Consider the following 22,783-nt stretch of genomic DNA (forward strand, 5'->3'; position numbering starts at 1 on the left):
TGTTTACTATGTACCATTATGATACTGAACTTTTTCAGTGTTTATAAGAAACAATCTCTAAATATAAGAATATAGGAGATGTACTCGTTTGTTGGTGATTTAAACGCAAGGACGGGAAATAGACAGGATTATATAGAAAATGATCGATTACATGATAGTGTACGCAATATAATAGTATGTTTAGTTATAATGATGAAACAGAAAAAAAAACAAGCATAACGGACAAGGGATTAATGAGGTTAATACATGTGTAGAATTAATGTTAGAAATACAAAATACATCAGGCTGACATATAACGGACAAGATTTTACAGTGGAACGGTATTAACACCAAACCTGATGACGATCACGGCTCTGTGATATACGTTTTACAACACAAATGGAAAAAGCTTGATTGATTTTTGCTAACTGTAAGGTTAATGTTGATAAGATAACATAAATTTGACATTCTGGACAATTTTTACATAGTGGATATAGTGTGGTAATTTAATTACTTATAGTAAAACTCATTTTTCAAAATGAAAAGGATTTAAAATACAGAGAGTGATTTTTCAAGCAGAGGAAAAAGTACATCAGTAAAGTGGAATGATAAAAAACATACCTTAAGGCATAACTGAATAAAGGATTAGTACATATAGGGAGAATAAATGGAAATTAATGTTGATTTTATAGTCAATAAGTAGTTAATAGACATAACGGAATAGGATTTTACAGTGGATACTCAATGAGTGTACTCTAATATTGTGTATGAAAACAACTGTATAACTCTGCAATGATAACGACAGGTTAAATTTTACAGTGGACAAACCATGGATAACCCAACAATGATTAAAAAAAAATATTTAAGACAAGACATATAAAAACTGTCATTGTAATTACATGTTTAAAACAAATACACCTGGGACAAGATTTTCTGAACTGTGTGGTAAAAATTGATAAAACAATAATATTAGACATTAACGGACAAACGTGATTTTACAAAATATTGTGTGGTAAAATGTGAAAAGGCAAAAAACATACAGAAGGGAATAACGGACAAGGATTTTGAACAGTGGATACTGTGTGCATGTTAATAAGTTAATAAAAAAGAAAACAAACATAGTTACATCTTCAAACCTATGTATTGGATGATTTTATTCACACTTTAAAGAATTAATGAATGACAATCAAGTTGATAACACAAATATGCCAGATGTTAATTTAAATCCAGTTTAACGAGGAGCTTGATAATTTATATTTCTGCATATGAGATAGAAAGAGCTATTTAGAAATTTGAAATGTAATAAAGTTGTAGTGAGGATTTGATTATTTAATGAAATTTTTATACGTGGAAAAGGAATTCTGCTGCCATATTTAGAAAAGCTTGTTTAATGCTATTTATTAGATCTGGGTTTTCCCCAGGAAATCTGGTCTCAATCTTGCATACTGTGTGCCAATTTGTTTAAAAAAAGGGTTTTTTTGTGTGAATGATACAAATAATTATCGAGGTATATCGCTAGTCAGTTGTTTTGGTAAACTGTTCACTAGTGTCTTGAATAACAGAGTTAATGGAATGGGAAAAGGAAAACTCTATTTTGACCGATGCTCAATTCGGCTTTAGAAGGGGAAGGTCAACGACAGACGCCATATTTGTCTTACAGACCCTTATTATTAACAGAAAATTAAAAAAATAGAGTAGACTGTATTGTGTTGTAAAACAACATCGTAGATTTCAGAAAGCTTTTGATTACAGTGGATACTGTGAAGCAAATTGTGAACTAAATTGATTAATTGTGGAATTAATGGACAAGGATTTTTAAGAATTATATTCTCTTTGTATAAGAACGTAAAATCATGTGTAAAATACAACGGTCATTTGAGTAATCGTTTCCCAAATAAATCCGGACTCTTTCAAGGCAAAATATTGTCACATGTTCCCTTTTCCCTATATGTAAATGATTTCGAAACCAATTTCATTAATGATAATTGTCCTAGTATAGAGTTACAAATGTTGAATCTTTTCTTATTGATGTACAAGCTGATACAGTGGATTTTGTTTGCAAAATGTTGAGAAAACAAAATATACTTGAACTCATTACAGGACATACAGGATAGAACGTGGATACTGTGTGGTAATTAATGTTGATAAAACTAAAAATTGTTGTTTTTAGAAATGGGGGCATTTTACGTATTAACGAGTCATGGACTTATAATGACCACGTGGTAGAAATTATTGATAGTTTTAAATACTTGGGCATGTTGTTTAATTATAATGGAAAATTCTATAAAACGCAGAAACATATAGCAGAACAGGGAAGAAAAGCTTTATTTTCATTATTTTCATCTTTAAAAAATCATTGTTTGAATACAGAAACTTTTTGCTCTGTGTTTGATTCGCATGTTAACAGTATTTTAAGTTATGCATCTGAAATATGGGGGTTCCACAAAGCCCCGGATGTAGAAAGTGTTCATTTAAAGTTTTGTAAACAAATATTAAAGGTAAGGAAATCTACCTGTAATTATTTAATATACTGTGAGTTAGGACGGTTACCTCTAATTGTATGTAGAAAATTAAAAGTGTTTAGATATTGGCTGAAATTAAAGCAAACGAATAATTTGATATTGAAAACCATGCTATGATGAATGTGCGAGTCAAGATGATGTGTGGATAAGAAATGTAAAAAAAAAACGAGTTAGCAGTCCTAGGACTTATTACATGTTTGAATCTTCATTACCTTTTCATGTTGCGTTTAAAATATTAGAACAGAGACTTATTGGATACTTCAAAACAAAACATATTATCAAATGTAACTACGTCCCCTAAAGGATTATTTATACATGTACCAAACACCTTATAGATAGTCATTGTTACATACAATTTTATTTGTGCAAACCGATCGAAAATAAATACAAACAAAATGTTAACCAAGTTTAGGATATATCTGCTCATCAAATTAAATATTAGAAATAGGGAGGCATCAAAAATGCAAAATGTGATAAGAAGAAACAGAATTTGTAACAAAATTAATTTAAGGGATATATAAGATGAGTTTCACTTTATTTTGATTTTTCCATTTATATTGATCTCAGGCGCGATTAATTAAACAATATTATATACAGGCCAAACCATCGACAATTTGGGAACTGATACAATTGCTTGTAGTAAAGAAAAAATGTCAGGACAAGGGGTTATATCAAATTTAGGGAAATCCCTTACTTGTATTAAGGTTTTAAGAGACCTCTAATTGATGACGGAAAACTATATGTCAAGTTGGTACATACGTTATATTTTATTGTATAGCGAATTTTGTATTAGATGTCCCCAATTCTCCACTAGGGTCGACTAACTACTCTTTGTAAATATAACTACAAATGTATCAAATTATACATATGTCAACATGTCTTGTACCTATAAGTCTAAGGCCTGATTGGTTAAATAAAAAGATAGATTGATCTTGCTTAAAAAAAAAAAACAAATTGGGGCGACCCATTTGAAATTACACAATATTTGTGTAGTATTGCCAAATCGCGGCATTAGCTCAGTTGCAACCGGTTTTCAAAGCTAATTCAGTCACTGGTTTTTAAATAGCGTATTTTGTTATGTACTACACTTTGAACCAACTAGTGCACTCGTATATCTTATAAGACAGGCAATACAATGCATTCCATATATATCCCGATAAAACGTTCACTGCCTAGCACTACCAAACCAACAAACTGAAAGTAGGAAATCCTACTTCTTGTTGTCAAGGAAAGCTAGTACATAAACATCGCCGTGGAGTATTTCCAGCCATTTAACATATTCGCAAAACGGTTGATTGTCTAACTTTATAGCTAAGGAGTTTGGGAATATAGGTAAGTACGGTCTATGTTATGTCACTGTATAATTTGGCTTTGATTTGTAAACATTGAGAAATACCTGAGTAAAATAGGTCTATACTAGTCACACAAAATGTGTCGATTTTGTAAGAGTGTGACAGAATTTACAAAAAAAAAAAATAGAATATATCTTCAAAAAATTGTCCTCGTTAGGGAGAAAATATATATAGTTCAAACAGTACACACGTTTCTTCTACAAATTTAGGGCCTCTTGGCCATCCCCAGGCACATAGAAACAAAGGTCAAGTTAGGTAAAATCCATCTTGAAGTTCAAGATGGATTTAGATGAATTTCACCTAGCTTGGCTTTTGTTCCTTTGAAGTTTGTGCCTGAAGATGGCCAAGCGGTTAAAATATTCGTACAAGAAACATTTGTAATTTTAAAAAATATTTTATTGTTTCTAAACGAAACACTTTGAGTGAGATATTTCGTAAAATTGATGTTTGAAATATTAGAGTGTGTTTTATACAAAGGTTTTTATTTATACATGTATAAGACACATTATTTTAAAAGAAATGATTTAAAATTCTACGAAGTTTTGTTGAAAACATGTATACGTTATGTGAAATGTTACTTCAAACGAGTTGTTAGGGGAATTTGATTGGTTGAAACTATTCGTAATGTTTCAAGTGAGTTTCATCAATTTGTAATAGGTTCAGTTTTCAGTTTCCTCATTCCACTTTTAACATTGTCTTTACCATCATAAAGTCCCACTTTACGGATGGGTTTCACTTTTATGGGGTTTTTTTTCGCATAAAAAATCAAAATTACTTTCGATTGCGTTAAAACTTTATCAAACATTTAAAAAAAAAAAAGATTTTTTTTTTATGAAAACATTTTGAACAAAAGAGTGATGTTATGTTTATCTTGCGTCTTAAGCTCATAACTATTCAGTACGAACATAATTGCGTTTTCAACTGAGTTAATTAAGCAAATATCTATAAATCTCTGAGCTATATCAATATTTCTACATCTTTCAGTCAATGTAACTAGGTAAGGTTCATCATCAATACTACAGGGGTTGCTATCACTCTCGAAATATCCACCACGGATTATGTCATAAAAAGACTGAAGGTACTTCAGAAGAAAAACTAACCAATCATAGTCAATGGAGACTTCATTTGAAGATTATATAGAGGGCGACGCCATGCAGTCAACCACAGTGTACAGAGCCTTCAGATTTACTTTGACATAATCCACGGGTAGATATAACGACAATACCGTATTTTTGCGCGTATAGTGCGCACCCGCGGATATATATAGTGCGCAGGTACGTTTTTGAGTTTCATTTTGGGGAAAAAAAATGTTTTTGTATCTTCGTTCAAATCATTTTGCATTGCCTCTAATCACTCTTGAAGAACAAAATCAAACGGTTCTTATTGTTTATCAGTGCTTAAAACAACCTTCTGTTCATTAAAGGATTTGTGCAGCCAAATTTTTTTTTTTGATAATACGTCAGGATATTGCTTTGGATGAATGAAAAAATAAGTCCCACCCAACGAATCGCCTATCTTTTAGCGCTATCGGTTGGTTTTGGTCGTGATTTACGGGTAGCGTCGACTACGGTTCAGAGATAATGAGCTAGGTGGTCACGTGGTCTTGTGATGTCAGAGTAGTCCGCGGTAAGCCTAGTACTATACATGTATATAGCACATATACGTATACGTTAGATCAAGGACGTATATGAGAAGGATAAGTCACACTGGGTTTTGGGGAAGTCCAAGGCAGGCGCTTTTGTGTTTGTGCACTGACCGTGACGTTGGGCGACGACTGATTTTCCTTTGATATCCGCCGGCGCAGCCTTTGATGTAGCTTGCGGGTGCGAGGGTTACCATCTTACTTTCTGAAGCGGTGCTGTCATTTCATGAGCTGTCGAGTTTTTTTTTAACGAAAATTTAAGACATATCCCCTAGACATTCCGTCTTTAAAACAAGTTATAAACGTCGTGAAATTTAATAATATTTACAATGGTGTTTCGTTTGACTCGATAAGACAAGTATTTGTTGAGAAAAACGGTTTTTATTCCCGGTTCATAGGCGTCTGGCGTGGTGTTTAGTAATGTAAAGAGACAGACACGAATCCTTCTCACATATAAATCCTTGGTTAGATCTACAATTTGAGTTTTTCGAGTAAATGGTTATTCTAGCTTTATGATGTAGATATTTTCAGTTTCAAAACATTCCATTTACACCACTTAAAAAATTCAGACAAGTATATATCTAACTTTAGATTAGATAATCAGTCCAATTTGATAGCGATATCAAAAAGATGTTCGGATCAGTCTGGACTTAGATTTAGATAGCATAGGATGTAAATTTCAGTGTAATAAAAAAAACAGTATAATGTAACACTATCTTTTTACGAGTAAAATCCCAAAATTTAGCATGAATATATCTAGAATCCGTGTTTTTATTTCAAACTTCTGCTATAACAATGCAAACACGGCACAATTTTTGAGTAAAAATAAAATGTGGACGGTTATCAGTTATATGATATTGGAGTAACAGTACCGAACTTATACCGAAAATAATATGTATATCTATATTGTTGCCTTTGAAACTTTATCCATAACATTTACTAAAAAGCAGAAATACATCAATGGTATCAGTTTAAGTGTAGATTTAAATTCATTATTTCAAAATTATACTAAATCCTTAAAATAGTATATTCATTGTCGACCGTTTTGTATATCATACCGTGATTTAATAGTATGATATATGAACATTTATCGTATAATCCAAAAAGTAACCACATAAAGTGTTCAAATGAAAATTGAAATTACTTGTATACAGGCATTATAAAAAGATATAATATCTTGTACCTTTTTAAAAATATACTAAGTGATATTTAAATAAGCATATTTAGTGTGATAATGTTGTAACCCTTCTTGTATGACTATACATGTACATTTAGATTCGAAACGGTAAAAAAATACATGCTTAGAATTTTTACTAATACCTTAGAAATAACGGAAGATTGGTATATGCCAAGATTCCGTAATTACAGTACTAGACTGGAATAATTTTTAAGGTTAAACCTTTAGTTGAAATAGTTCTTAGAACCATTTTGTTTCTTAATATAAGTCACCTTCCAATTTTTGTTTTACCTGTGTATGACATATATATGTGTTTGTAATATATATTCCTAGGTATGATCAGGTATATTTTACTTCCATTTGCTTTACATCTTCAATTTTAAAAATGGAGGTGACAATAAAAAAAACCTAGAGCATAGATGTACGGTGGTTTCCATAATTCAAATCACAATCCAATTAACGGATGTCCTAACCTGATTGACAGTAAGACAATAGCAAATACCCGATATAGTCCACCGAATAGCAAATTGCCCGCGGCCAGGAAATTACAGGTGAGTTCGATGAATGGCGTTGTGTACAGGTAAACAACATCCTGGTCAAGGTATTACATAACCATCAAACCAAAGGCATGGCTAATTATATATCTATAATATCGGTGTATCAACTCGTATGATTAAAAATTAAATTGAAAGTGACCGCACGGTCTGAAAAATAGTTTGTTTTGCTTAATATCTCAAGTATTTGATCTTTTATAATTATCATAAAAGTAAATTCTTCTCTACCACATGTTGAAACGTTTTACTGTATTGTAATAAATGTATCTCGATTTATTCGGTAAGCAACACACAACACAATGTTTTGTAATGATCAATCATCGATGTGTACGTACATTTTGTATGTCAAGCATCATATCCTTGATGCTTTAATCAAGGATTTCTTAAATTGTTACGTAAAATTTCATTTTACAGTCACAAACTTTGGCAATTCACAATGTAATCACAGCCTACAGGAAAATATTATCTAATTTAAGCTTATTCGTTGCTGAACGTCCTCGACAAAAAATCTGAAACATTTTATTTCTGTGTGGATTTTCTTTCATAATTTACACGAAGATACCTGCTATTAGAGCATAAATTAGTGTATTTGAAACATCGAATTTCACTCTTTTAGTTATCTATATTCGAGCCAAAGTTATTGTACGATTAACTTCACAAAAAAGTAATCATAAAAAATCTTTGATCGGCTTTTCCTGTGACCGTCGATGTAAGTGATAGCACATCAGTTATAGTACAGCTACAAGCCACGGGACTATTGTGACGTCACACGGTTTAGAGCTAAAAAAAATATGCATAATCGGGTGGTCAGAAAATTTGACCTCGATATCGGGCGGTTTACAGGTTATTCCGGTCGCGCGCGGCACGGAGAGGTTTCTACATGGTCTAATCAAGCCATTTCCAGCATAAACTGAAATTATCATTTGTGACTGCACAAATCCTTTAACATTTTCTGGATAGAGGAGTTTGACACGATGATTGACACTTTGTTTACACAACGGCAGGCCTAGTTTAGCTTGTGAATTGCCGATGACACTATAATGAGGATCTCAACAACGATGTTTTTACAATCAAATAATTAATCATACCTTGTGTAATTCCAAGTGGTATCAATCAAGTCTATTGTGTATCTGATAGGCATTTAGATTTAATCATTGTCCAAGGTTTTAGCTGGAAAGCCGACCGAGTAGGCTAATCAACCACAGGTGGCCGCCATATTTGAGTACTGACTGCACACTTCCGTATACTCAATTATTTTGAATTAGTATTGAAATCAGGATGAGATCTTACAGAAACATTTCAATAAATGATAATAAGAGTAAATTTTACAGTTTTACCATCATTTATAGTGCCGATTGGTCAGTGTTAATGTAAGAAGGTTTTTAGTTTCGTATTGTATTTAATTTGCTGGCTTTGCATGTGGCCATTACACTCGCTTCCGTAAACATAAATTTGCAAGTTCTTCTTCTTCTTCTTCTTTGGTGAGTCACCAGCCGTCAATAGTGACGATTTTAGGTGAGTGATTGGCTCAGTGGCGTGGGGGAAGGGTTATATACAGTGCTTTTTTTTTTTTTTTTTTTTTTTTTGGTGCTGGAATAGATAAAAGTAGATAGGTTAAAATCATGATAAAAAAATGAGGTGTTTATTTGTGAGTGGGGGCTTCAAGGGCTACGTTGTTTATGTTTGCCTTGAAGCCCTCCAGTGTAGTGTTTTGTTACTGTTGCCACAGGGAGGAGATTCCAGTATGTGATGGTGTGTGGGAAAAGGAGTACTTAAATGTATCCTTTGTGGCGGCGATGTGTCTGTATTGCATAGGGATGTGTGTGTCTAGTGCGGGTGTCTAATGGTGTTAGGTTATTGTTCTGGGTTGATGGCAACGAGATGGTGTGTTGATTTTGTATAGGAGGATGAGTCGTGATTGTAGACGGCGTGTTTGTAGTGTTGGCCATTGGAGTGTGTATAACATGTCTGAGACTGAAGAAGTGTTATGATACCTGTTTTGTACATATCTTGCTGCTCTGCGTTGAGTTTTTTCTATTTGTTGTATTTGGCCAGTATTGTGTGGGTCCCAGATAGAGGAGGAGCAGTACTCAAGTTTTGGGTCTAACAAGTGCTTTTATATGCGTGTTCTTTAATGTTGTGGTGAATTGATTGTTGAGGTTTCGTTTTAGGAAACCTAGTGTTCTGTTTGCATTTGCGGGTGATGTTGTTTATGTGTTTGTTTCTCCCATTGGAGGTTGTTTTGCTAGTGTGAGGCCTAAGTTATTTACTGTGTTTGACGTGTTCAAAGTGAGTGGTTTTGGAGAGTGTAGTTGTGGTGGAGTTTTGTTGCGTTTGGGTGGTAGTGGAGATGACGTTGCACTTGTCGGGGTGAAATTGCATTAGCAGTCGTGTTCCATTGGTCCTGCATTGCAGGTCGTGTTGTAGTTTCTGTGTGTCTTCTTGTTTGTTGTATGGTCTTGTAAATGGATTTACTATCGTATGCGAAATAGTCTATGGGTGCTGTGTTTCATGTATTCATGTAGGTCGTTGATATATATTAAGAAATGTATGGGGCCAAGACAGGTTCCTTGGGGACTACCGGATGTTACTGGTATTTTTGTGTGAGTGTTTGCCCTCGAGTATTTACTGTCTGGGTGCGATGTGAAAGAAAAATCTGTTATCCATGCATGTGTGTTACCTGTGATGCCGTAGTATTTGAGTTTGTACTGAAGGCGTTTGTGTGGTACTTTGTCAAAGGCTTTTGCAAAGTCCATGATTATGATGTCTGTCTGTGTGTTGTTGTTGTGGTTTTGTGTGAGGTCGTGTATGAACGTGGCCAGTTGGGTTTCGCACGATCTGGAAGGTCTAAAGCCGTGTTGTTTGTCGTAAATAGTATGTTGTTGTTTTCCAGATGTGGACATGGTGGCGCTGGTGATTATATGTTCCATTAATTTGCATGTGATGCATTGTGAGTGATATTGGTCTGTAGTTTGCGGGATTTGTAATTTGTCGCCTTTTTTGTAAATGGGGATTGACATTTGCGTGTTTCCCCAGTCGTGGGGAAGTGTTCCTGTGGTGAGTGAGCATGTAAATATTTTTGTAAGGATTGGAGCTGTGATGTCTTTGAGTTACTTTCAATATTCTGCCATGGATGTTGTCGGGGCCAGTTGCTTTATGCGGGTTTATATTGTTCAGTAGTTTGTGTATGCCCTGTTGTGTTATGTGGATGTCTGGCATAATTGGGTGTGGTGAAGGTCCTTTGTCAGGTATGGTTGTATTCTGTTCTTGTGTGAAAGCAGACTGGAATTGTTGGTTTAAAGATGTTGGCTTTGTCAGTTGTGTCCGTCAATAGATGTCCGTCTTTCCGTAGGGCTGTGATGTCAGAGTTCTCTTTCTTAGTTGTTTTTATGTACGAGAAAAGTTTTTTGGGATTGTGTTTTTTGTCAGGGTGTGAGGATCGAGGTTCGTCTATTGGTTATGTCTGTTATCATTTTTTCTAGGTAGTTGAGGTATGCGTTTCTGGTTTGTTTTTGTAGTTCTGATTTTGTTGCTTTATATTTATGTTTGATTCTGGATTGGATTTATGCTGTTTGTGTAAGCGTTTGGATTTGTTTATGAGTTGGCGAATGGGGGCGGGTTATCCAAGGGAGTTTGGATTTGTGTGTGATGTGCTTGGTGGGTATGTTTTTGTCTATGGAATTTGTTTAGTGTTGTTTTTGAAGGAGTGCCAGATCTCCTCTATGTTGTCGTTTGATCGTTCGTCCAGTTGTGTATTTAATTGTTCAAGGTCAGTCTTTATGTTGTCCCCAGTTGGCTTTATTGTAGATGAGTGATGTCTCTAGGTGGTCTTCTGATCTTTTTAGTCGGACGTCAATTTCGGTGTAAACTATGTCGTGGTCTGATTTTCCTAGTGGTGGTAATAATTCTTGTTTGTTGATGATGGATGGCCTATTGGTTAGTGTAAGGTCTAATATGTGTTCGCCACGAGTGGGGGAAGCTGTCGTTCATAAGGTTCTCACATGCTGGAGAAACATATTTATAAGGTAATCTGTTTAATGTGACGAATCAATTACACACTTATACATCTTTTTCAAGCTCCAGACTATATTCATTTAGCCATTTAGATTTGAGAAATGCTTACTGAAGATTCACGATCGTAACATGTGTCCAGTCATGAACACATAGTTCTCCCAAAACGAACTTTCAAGGTAAATAAAAGATAGAAAAATTTCAAGTGATGTTTTTCTTTTATATTGAATATATGCATTGATCATTGACTTAAAGATCCAAGTAATAAATCATAACCATATCACGACAACATATACAAAATGTTACAGCACACTTTATCTAGGACCTGCCGTCGGTGATCAATCACCCAGGAGCTGGCCATGCCCTTTAATCCAATAATATTAGATCTCGATCGATATTGAGAAACTTCTGATTGTGCACGACGTAATGATCAAAAGTGTCTCGTCGTGTGCTATACCTCTAACATTGTCTGTGAGTAGCCATGCCTTGTACCTGTACCTTGTACCTGCGTATAGTGCGCAACTTTTCACTTGATAATTTATAAAAAAAAGTGCTCACTATACTCGCAAAAATACGGTAATAATAACAATCGAGTATCGAGGACGGGTCAAGGTGTACTCCTCATTTCTTTTCCTATGTATAGATAAGCGTTGACGCTTAGCAAAAACATATGGTGTAATTGTGGTGTCACAATATTTGTAGTTATTAACATAGATCCTGATTGATCTATTAAACAACCGCACAAAAAAATGACCTATTTTTTTTTTTATATGGAATGCAAGAACAGTAATTCCCAATCTTTTGAACATGTTTTATCTAAACACCATTGGTAAAACAACTAAGAGAAATAATTAGGACAGACATTCCTATGAAAAATTCTTAGCTAAATTATAAATTTTTTAATATTTTGCTAAAAATTTACAAACAATACAATAATCTAAGAATAAAACAGTTATACATGGAGACCCATGATTGTACCACAACTCTCCAAAAATACATAGATATTCCTTTTCTAACATGGAGACCCATGAATTTATCACAACCTCCAAAAATACATTAATATTTCATGTTCTACAAAGAGACCCACGAATTTATCACACCCTCCAAAAGTACATTAATATTCATGTTCTACATGGAGACCCAGGAATATACCACAACATCTCCCAAAATACAAAGATATTTAGTTTTAGATGGAGACCTACGAATAAAATCACAACCTCCAAAAATACGTAGATATTCATGTTCTACATGTAGACGTACAAATATACCACATCCTCTCAAAATACATAGATATTCATGTTCTACATGGAGACCCATGAATATACCACAACCTCCCAAAATACATAGAAATTCAAGTTCTACAAAGAGACCCACGAATTTATCACAACTTCCAAAAGTACATTAATATTCATGTTCTACGTGGAGATCCAAGAATATACCACAACCTCCCAAAATACAAAGATATTTAGTTCTAGATGGAAACCTACGAATAAATCACAACCTTCTAAATACATAGATATCCATGTTCTACGTGGAGACCCATGAATATACCACAACCTCCCAAAATACATAGAAATTCAAGTTCTACAAAGAGACCCACGAATTTATCACAACTTCCAAAAGTACATTAATATCCATGTTCTACGTGGAGACCCATGAATATACCACAACCTCCCAAAATACATAGATATTCAAGTTCTACAAAGAGACCCACGAATGAATTTATCACAACATCCAAAAGTACATTAATATTCATGTTCTACATGGAGACCCAGGAATATACCACAATCTCCCAAAATACAAAGATATTTAGTTCTAGATGGAAACCTACGAATAAATCACAACCTACCAAAAATACGTAGATATTCATGTTCTGCAAGGAGACCCACGAATGCACCACAACCTCCCAAAAAATACACAAATATTCCTGTTCTACATGGAGATCCATAAATATACCACAACCTCCAAAAATACATAGATATTCATGTTCTACATGGAGACCCACGAAAATTACCACAACCATCTAAACCAAACAGATATTCATGTTCTACACGGAGACCCAAGAATATACCACAACCTCCCAAAACACATAGGTATTCATGTTCTACATGGAGACCCAAGAATATACCACAACCTCCCAAAACACATAGATATTCATGTTCTACATGGAGACCCAAGAATTATACCACAACCTCCCAAAACACATAGATATTCATGTTTCTACATGGAGACCCAAGAATAAACCACAACATTCAAAAAAAAACCACAGATATTCATATTCATGTTTTACATGTAGACGCACAAATATACCACAAATTCCCAAAATACATAGATATTTAGCTCTAGATGGAGACCTATGAATATAGCACAATCACCTAAACCACACAGATATTCATGTTCTACAAGGAGACCCAAGAATATACCACAACCTATAAAATACGCAGATATTCATGTTCTACATGAAAACCCTCGAACATACAACAACCTTCCAAAATACATAGATATTCATGTTCTACATGTAGACGGACAAATATATACCATAACCTCCAAAAATACTTTGATATTTTTTGTTCTACATGAAAACCTACGAATATACCACAACCTCCTAAAATCCATAGATATTCATGTTTCTACAAGGAGATCCACGAATATACCACAACTCTCCCAAAATACATAAATATTCATGTTCTACATAGAGACCCACGGATATATACCACAAACTCGCAAAATACATAGACTTTCATGTTCTACATGGAGAGCAACGAAAATACCACAGCCACCTTAACCGCACAGATATTCATGTTCTACAAGGAGACCCACGAATATACTTCAACTTCCCAAAATACACATATATTCATGTTCTACATGGTTACTCACGAATATACCGCAACCTCCCAAAATACATAGATATATTTAGTTCTACATTGAGACACACCAATATACCACAACCTCCTAAAATACATAGATATTCATGTTCTACATGGAAACCTACGAATATACCACAGCTTCCATTAATTCATATTCATTCACTTTATATATTCAAACAATGGAAACATAACATTATTTTTATTGATAGCAGTATGTTTATCCTACTGTTTGGCATAACGTGAATTTTATTATATTCTTCGATTTGATTTCACTATTAAATTAAAGTTTCCATTTTTCCACATGATTTTGTCACTTTTTGAATCGTCATTACCTGCCATACGTCAACGCTTGGGTTCCTTCCTGGGTTAAAATTTAAAAAAAAAATGCACAATATGTCATTAGAACATTAAGTGTATAGTCCCAATACAACTGGGTCAAAAAAGGGGGAGGGCTGAATTTTATACAATGAAGGGGTTATAATGTACTTAATTGTAACTCTCATAAAATGGAATAAAAACTGTATTGCATTGGTCTTTGATATGATAATGTATGTAACTGATTTGACGTTTTATAGTTGCTGTGCAAACATTCATTTAGTATTACTTTTGACAATACGCGGTATATGTCGAATGGGAATCCAAACTTAATTGATTAATATTATTTGGCGTTGAAGTTAAAATAGGTTTTTTTTTTTGTTTCTTTAAAGAAGTATGAAATTTTTTGACGTTTCTTCCAGAGTATAGGACCATGATCCTAAACAGAGGAAATGAAGACAATTTAAACATCAGTGTACCCATCCCTGTCCCTAACAGAGGATGATGACAAGTTAACATCAAGGCTGTACACATCCGTCCCCTAACAGAGGATGATGACAAGTTAACATCAGGCTGTACACATCCTGTAACACATCAGGCTGTCCTGTCCCAAACAGAGGATTTGCTGACAATGTTTTTACATCAGGCTGTACACCATCCTGTCCCTAACAGCTGTAAGTTTCATCCATAGTGACCTGACAACTAACAATTTCAAAAGCTCTATATCTCTTGTGATTAAAATTAGACATGGGGAAGGAACACCCCCCCCCCCCCCCACCATTGGAGAAAGCTATGGAGGATATAGATATGAAAATACAACCTATACACAACTCAACCAGATCAAAGGAAATATATATACAGCCATCGGATACGGGGACAGACAGAGCTCGGTGGAATGTATTCCGGCGGCAAAACTTCAATGACCCAAGGAAAAGGTTCAATCAAAACAGTCCCACCATTTCAGATTACCACCAGTTTCAAATGTCGTACAGCAGAGCAAACCTAATTTTCAAGGTCAACAATTCCTAACCCCATTAATCGATAATTCCAAGTTAATCAACCGTAAACGAGTAAAGACTATCAAATACCGATACTACATTACCAAGGTCATTCAACTGAATCACTATGATAATCGAGGTCATCCTAAACGCAATCAAAAAGACTATAACAATCCTCAAAGTCAACCACCTCTGACCCAAAGTCAGCCACCACAACTTTCAAGTTCAACCTCCTCATTCTCAATGTACAGCCACATCAAGGACAACCACCGTCACTTTCAATGTCCAGTCCACCTCACTTATCAAATGTCAACCAACTATACTCACAATTTCAAACACAAGGTCAAACACTTCACTTTCATAGGCCAGCCACCTCAATCTCAAAGGTCAGCCCACCTCAATCTCAAGGTCAGCCACCTCACTCTGAAGGTCAGTCACCTCACTCTCAATGTCAACCACTTCACTCTCAAGATCAAGCCACCTAACTCTCAAGGTCAACCACCTCACTCTCAAGACCGTCAATTCAGACAACCTCAATTCTCATGGTCGACCCCCATCCCATGGTCCTCTTATTCACCCGACTGGACCATACCTTCAATATAACCAAGCGAGAATCCTTATCATCATGGGGGAATAGTGACAACAACCACCTAATCATGCCCAAGATTCCCAAACGCACTCCTCTCATTCCCCAAATAACATTACTCAGCCACTTCATTTTCAATGTTTTGAAATACAGCCACCTAATCGCCAAGGTCAACATACACAGGAAACGTGTTTTTCTCAAGATCGTTCACATAGCCTTGAATGATTACCAAACTCAACCAACATATTTTCCGAATCTCCAACATCAGTTAATCGGACCCTAAAGATTTGCAAACAAAGTTAGCTTTACCCACAAGGATCATCCAACTCAGATCCTTAGTTACTCGCAAGATTATTCAGCGACAGTCGCATATTTTCAAGGTCAAACTCGACCTAAGGCAACATCAGGTTATTCCAAACGCCGCCAACCTCATCCACAACGCTACCCTACACAGCTTGCCGCGCCTATTTTCTAGATCACAAAAACCCAGCCAGCCTACACTTCTCATTTTCAAGGTCAACCAAACATCAACCATCTATTATCCAAAGATTGGAACACTCAAGCATTTCGTTCTACCTGACACCAAACCTCCCATACTCTCAAGTGCAGGAATTTTCCTTTCTCAGTTCGTGAAAATTCTACCAAGGTTACTCAACACAGTTCGCCCTATATTTCAAGGTCAATCCATCAACAACAACCTCAAAGCTCAATTCATCGCACCGCGAATCTCACCTTGTCCTCTAATTATCCAATTCAGTCGTTACTCTTACGGGCAACCCATAATCAATATTACACTCATAGGCCATCGCTCAGAACGGAATTAAGAAGTAGTCGCGAAGCCAACTCCATGCATATCCTCAATTTTCACTTTCCACACTCACTTAACACACAAGAACAACCCAGGCAGACACAAACTCGGAATCAACAGATTGAACCTCCTCAATCTCAAGGTCATCCAACTCGACAACAAAGGAGAACAGCTGTATCAAAAACAACAAGCAGATGCTTTTAGAGTAGCTGGCGGACATTATGATTAAAATACCGAAATGCCATCAAGTACGTGAGCCCGAGCATCTATCAGCCATATGGTCAACCTGAAAGGCAGTCACACATGACTGATTTGAACAACTATTCCGTGAAGGACACGGCAGTGTGTCGAATCAGCCAGACGTCGCTGCTGCTGAAAGGCAACAGAAGAAAACAAAGGAAAACACAAAAGCGAAAATAGGTACTAACTCTGAAAGGAGGTAAGATTAGAGGTTTAAGTGTCTTAAAGCGCATACATAAATTGGTATCCTTAAACTAAAGACAATTAGCACCGTATATATCTTGCAGTAAAACGTATAATCTAAAAACAAGAAACATTACTCTTTGTTTTATAACGTAAGTGAATTATCGTATTATCAACAAACCTAATGACAAATAAATACGCCTGGTATTGCGAGAACAAGTCAATATATCGGTAAAGTTAGTATTTAGTATAGATAACAAAATCAAAGCTTAAAATACAGATTCCTTGTAGTTAAATCTAAATAGAAATTTTGTGTTTCATTCATTTTATTTCAAATTCCGTTTCCAGACCACTCAAAGAAGAAAGAAATGGCTAAACCAAAGGTAAAATTGGTGAATCTTCTATTTGAAAATGTAACCACACTTAATGTGTAAAAGAATACAAGAAGAATGTCATTTTCTCTTTATATTATCAGTGCAATGTATCTTCGGAAATTTAGTAAGCAGAGTACATTGAAAAATATTTCAGAGAGTTCTGCTGAAACAAAAGTGTTGCACGATTTTTCCTTTAACTTAAAATGTTGTTTCGTTTTTAATGCAGGAATCAGAGAAATCCTACGTATGTGTAAAAGGTCTGGCTGCAAAGACTGGGACGGATGCCTTATGTCTGTACCTAGAAAACAAATCCGGCTGTGAGGTAGATACATCTTCCACCTTTATCACGAGTAACAATACCATGGCAGTTGTTACTCTCCTGCAGACCCCTACAAGTAAGAAATGAGATTCGCTACATAATTCACTCTTTATGTACTTTATGTATGAACAGACTTTAATTGAAAGAATAATTGATAGCTTTACCGTGTAGCCTAAGTTCAATACGCAGGAAATCATGGTACTGGTTGTCAAGTCTTTAGTTTTAGAGCTTTTAGAATGTAATGTCAATCGCAGGATTCCTCAGCAGATAGGAGGATGTAAAAAAATTTCTTCCAATGTTACAGTTTTTGAGCTCGTCATTCATACAACATTAATTCTCTGATCAATAGGTTATGATTTTTAGGATTATCATAATGTAAAGTATTTCGTTTTTAGATTTTGCAGAATTCAAGACCAAATGTCAACAAAAGCATCTAGATGGTGCTGCCATCAAGATATGTCAAGTACCGGCGCCAGTTACTGCAGTCGTAACCTCAGAACAACGGCTATCATCGACAGATGAACTGAGAGAGCATTTCCAGCAGGAGAAGTATGGTGGGGTCAAGGTCAAAAAGGTCAAGATGAGTGATGATGGATACTATACTATAGAGTTCAAGGACAACAATGGTAAGCATTTCTTCGATAAATTTATCGTTCACATTGTAACACTTTAATCCCAATATAATATCTTAAAATCCAGTAAAAAGAATGAAAGAACTGTTCACGTCTAGAGGAGAAAGACAATGGATTTGTATCTTTTTGATACGATTCTAAGGCATTTCGTTTGTTTTGATCAAGCAATTCGCACTTATTAACATTTTCTTTCCATGTACTTTACAATTTTCACATCGACAGTGATCTTGATTTAAAAGTTAAATTTTGATTAAATGCTGACCATCATAAAAAAGCTTATCTAACGGTAAATGTCACGTCCACAGAGCTCGAGAAAATCTGCCATAGCCCTTTCCCTCACAAGATAAAAAATGCTACTTTGTGTGTGACAGCCCTGTATGAGTGTAAATTTGGCGACATTTGGGAAGAGGATAAACACAAAGTGTGTATTCCTGAAGATATGGAACTAAAACATGATGACAAACAGAAAATGAAACTGATGAGAAATTATCCAAACATCAGAAATCATTTGGAGTCAATACTGAAGACAAAATATGCAAAACTCAAAACCGAAGAAGGACTTCTTGTGGAATGTACGTTGGATCAAAACACCCCAGATGTCCGCCGTATCGTTAAAGTTTGGAAATCCGATATTTTAGAAAGCTGGAGTGAATTTATCAATGTAACCATAAAGCAGATTGAGATTTCTGTCACAATGGATGTTTTGGCATTGAGCTTTAATGAAACATGTGGAAAAAACACCTCAAGACCATTTCCACATTACAGGTTGGCAGTAAGGCACATCAAGGAGAAATAATGGCGGTTGTTTACTTGTTTGACTGGAATCCGTGTTTAGCACCGTCAGCGACGACATAAATCAGTACAGAGATGCGGCCATTATATAAATCAATAGAGAGGAAGAAGCAAATATACAACTAGAATCAGAGAAAATTCAAACCTTTTGAGATTCGACTTTTAGATTCATTGGTATCTTGACACAAGCCAACAGTCGTCGGGCGAAATGATTTTGAAAAGTCACGTATAAATGAAGAGATAGATACAGTAACATTTGACGGCGTTTTCAAGAAGACATCAACTAGCGCTAAAAACATCATAAGCGATGCAAACACAAAAGTTTCTACTTGTGGACAACAAGGAAGACAGTGTGACAAGGGAACATGTTAGACACTTACAGAACCGCGAAGTCCCCCCCCTCCCTCCACGAGCATTGACAACCCATTTGTGTAGAACAAAATCTCGTAAGTGGATGTTACACCTTTCGGTGGAGATACACTGAAATCGGCACCTAGTCATCAATGATGTGGGGTGAACGTGTTTGACAAAGATTAAAAACCGAGACAATTCTTAACCACAGTATGTGAACATTAAATGAGAAGTGAAAAGTATCGAATATCTTGATTACAGTGGAATGGCGGCAACTTTGTCGTGAAACAGAAGCTAACAATAACGGATTGGTTTCGATATCCACAAGAAAAGAGAATGGAAATACCGTCTCTACCATAGACACCGTTCACAAATGATATCCAGTGTAGAAATTGAATAAGATTTCAAAGAAAGTAAAACAAAGAGACTGCGATACATATGCCAAACCAGATGAAGAACAAAAGACTGCTATTTGAAGAAAACACTTAACACAAGAAATCAAAGCAATAGAAACAGAGCAAACATTCAATGTTCGGTCACCATTGAAAACAAGGGGGAAAAAAGGTCTTTGTCTGACTGGTACCAGGCCCGATGGCAACCAAAACGGCCAAGGAGAAAGACTTAAGGAGCTATGAGACAAGAATCCAAACAAAGACAAATATGACATTGACAAGTGTAGTATCAGCATTGCTAAACCCAAAGACTACCCTGGATATTTTCCTGTGGATATTGAAGAATGTTTCCAGCACTGTAAATGTTACAAGAAAAGTAGAGAAATTTACAGTCGTATTCATGGAACCGATAGGTCAGGGGTCGAACAGAATCGCAGAGGTATGCATTTTGTATTTGCATATTTCCTAAACTATATACCGTATTAGTAATGATGATTGCAAAGTCAAAATAGTTATGTGAACAGTAACGTCATAATACTGGTGGAAAATGGCATAAATTATGATTTTAAAACAACATAACACCACCCGTTATCAAGCGGATAAAGAGAATTTTTGTAGTCATAATGGAACACTTTAGATTGTAGCAGAACTAAGCCTCATGATCACAAATTAAATAATAATTGGATCATTTCCTGAAACTTAAATAAGGCGCCTCCACATGCTAAATCTTGGTCTACTATATCCATTCAGTTATGAACTAAGTTTAGGTCCGACTTCTCAACACCTCCCTTGTCGTTTATGTTGTGATCAAACTAATTTTATTATCACAACAGAGATACCTGAAGAAACTCAGCCCCCACAACGTCATGTTAACGAGACAACAAAATATCAAAATGTAGTGACATGTAAAAATGGCCTTAGAATCAAGCTAGTGAAAGGAGAAATTGGCACTGAACAGGTAAACTTTATATATGATGATATGCCAGTCACTGATACCTACATTCACTCATATATGGCCTTTCGTTGTCTATATATAATTCAACATGCTACACTCTTTCTCATTGACTTTTCGTTGTCTTTGATATAATTCAACTTGCAACACTCTTTCTCATTGACTTTTCGTTGTCTTTGATATAATTCAACATGCAACACTCTTTCTCATTGACTTTTTCGTTGTCTATGATATAATTCAACATGCAAACACTCTTTCTCATTGACTTTTCGTTGTCTATGATATAATTCAACATGCAAACACTCTTTCTCGTCGGCTTGTCGTTTTCTGTGGTGTTTATTTTCAACATGCTACACTCTTTCTCATTGACTTTTCGTTGTCTTTGATGTAATTAAACATGCTACACTCTTTCTCATTGACTTTTCGTTGTCTTTGATGTAATTCAACATGCAACACTCTTTCTCATTGACTTTTCGTTGTCTATGATATAATTCAACATGCTACACTCTTTCTCATTGACTTTTCGTTGTCTTTGATATAATTCAACATGCAACACTCTTTCTCATTGACTTTTCGTTGTCTTTGATATAATTCAACATGCAACACTCTTTCTCATTGACTTTTCGTTGTCTATGATATAATTCAACATGCAACACTCTTTCTCATTGACTTTTCGTTGTCTATGATATAATTCAACATGCAACACTCTTTCTCGTCGGCTTGTCGTTTTCTGTGGTGTTATTTCAACATGCTACACTCTTTCTCATTGACTTTTCGTTGTCTTTGATGTAATTAAACATGCTACACTCTTTCTCATTGACTTTTCGTTGTCTATGATATAATTCAACATGCTACACCTCTTTCTCATTGACTTTTCGTTGTCTATGATATAATTAAACATGCTACACTCTTTCTCATTGACTTTTCGTTGTCTATGATATAATTAAACATGCTACACTCTTTCTCATTGACTTTTCGTTGTCTATGATATAATTAAACATGCTACACTCTTTCTCATTGACTTTTCGTTGTCTATGATATAATTAAACATGCTACACTCTTTCTCATTGACTTTTCGTTGTCTTTGATATAATTCAACATGCAACACTCTTTCTCATTGACTTTTCGTTGTCTATGATATAATTCAACATGCTACACTCTTTCTCATTGACTTTTCGTTGTCTATGATATAATTCAACATGCAACACTCTTTCTCGTCGGCTTGTCGTTTTCTGTGGTGTTATTTCAACATGCTACACTCTTTCTCATTGACTTTTCGTTGTCTTTGATGTAATTCAACATGCAACACTCTTTCTCATTGACTTTTCGTTGTCTATGATATAATTAAACATGCTACACTCTTTCTCATTGACTTTTCGTTGTCTTTGATGTAATTCAACATGCAACACTCTTTCTCATTGACTTTTCGTTGTCTATGATATAATTAAACATGCTACACTCTTTCTCATTGACTTTTCGTTGTCTATGATATAATTAAACATGCTACACTCTTTCTCATTGACTTTTCGTTGTCTATGTTTTAAGTAAACATGCTACACTCTTTCTCATTGACTTTTCGTTGTCTTTGATGTAATTCAACATGCAACACTCTTTCTCATTGACTTTTCGTTGTCTATGATATAATTAAACATGCTACACTCTTTTCTCATTGACTTTTCGTTGTCTATGATATAATTCAACATGCAACACTCTTTCTCGTCGGCTTGTCGTTTTCTG

At 35.2% G+C, this 22,783-nt stretch overlaps 2 protein-coding genes across 2 annotated transcripts in view; both read left to right on the plus strand.

Moving 5' to 3' along the window:
• The window catches only part of LOC138334943 (regulator of G-protein signaling 14-like), a 128,701-nt gene that overhangs the window by 45,079 nt on the left and 60,839 nt on the right, over window positions 1–22,783 (plus strand). The window lies entirely within an intron of this gene.
• Window positions 17,123–22,783, plus strand: part of LOC138335626 (protein mono-ADP-ribosyltransferase PARP14-like) — a gene marked incomplete at its 5' end in the record, with an annotated part of 34,310 nt that continues 28,649 nt past the window's right edge. Inside the window, 6 exon segments of the mRNA XM_069284792.1 lie at window positions 17,123–17,231; window positions 17,583–17,617; window positions 17,835–18,003; window positions 18,323–18,553; window positions 18,865–19,324; window positions 20,845–21,052. Coding sequence (XP_069140893.1) covers window positions 17,123–17,231; window positions 17,583–17,617; window positions 17,835–18,003; window positions 18,323–18,553; window positions 18,865–19,324; window positions 20,845–21,052 — 1,212 coding nt within the window.

Source organism: Argopecten irradians, chromosome 11 (genome assembly GCF_041381155.1).
Source record: "Argopecten irradians isolate NY chromosome 11, Ai_NY, whole genome shotgun sequence".
Taxonomy (NCBI): Eukaryota; Metazoa; Mollusca; class Bivalvia; order Pectinida; family Pectinidae; genus Argopecten; species Argopecten irradians.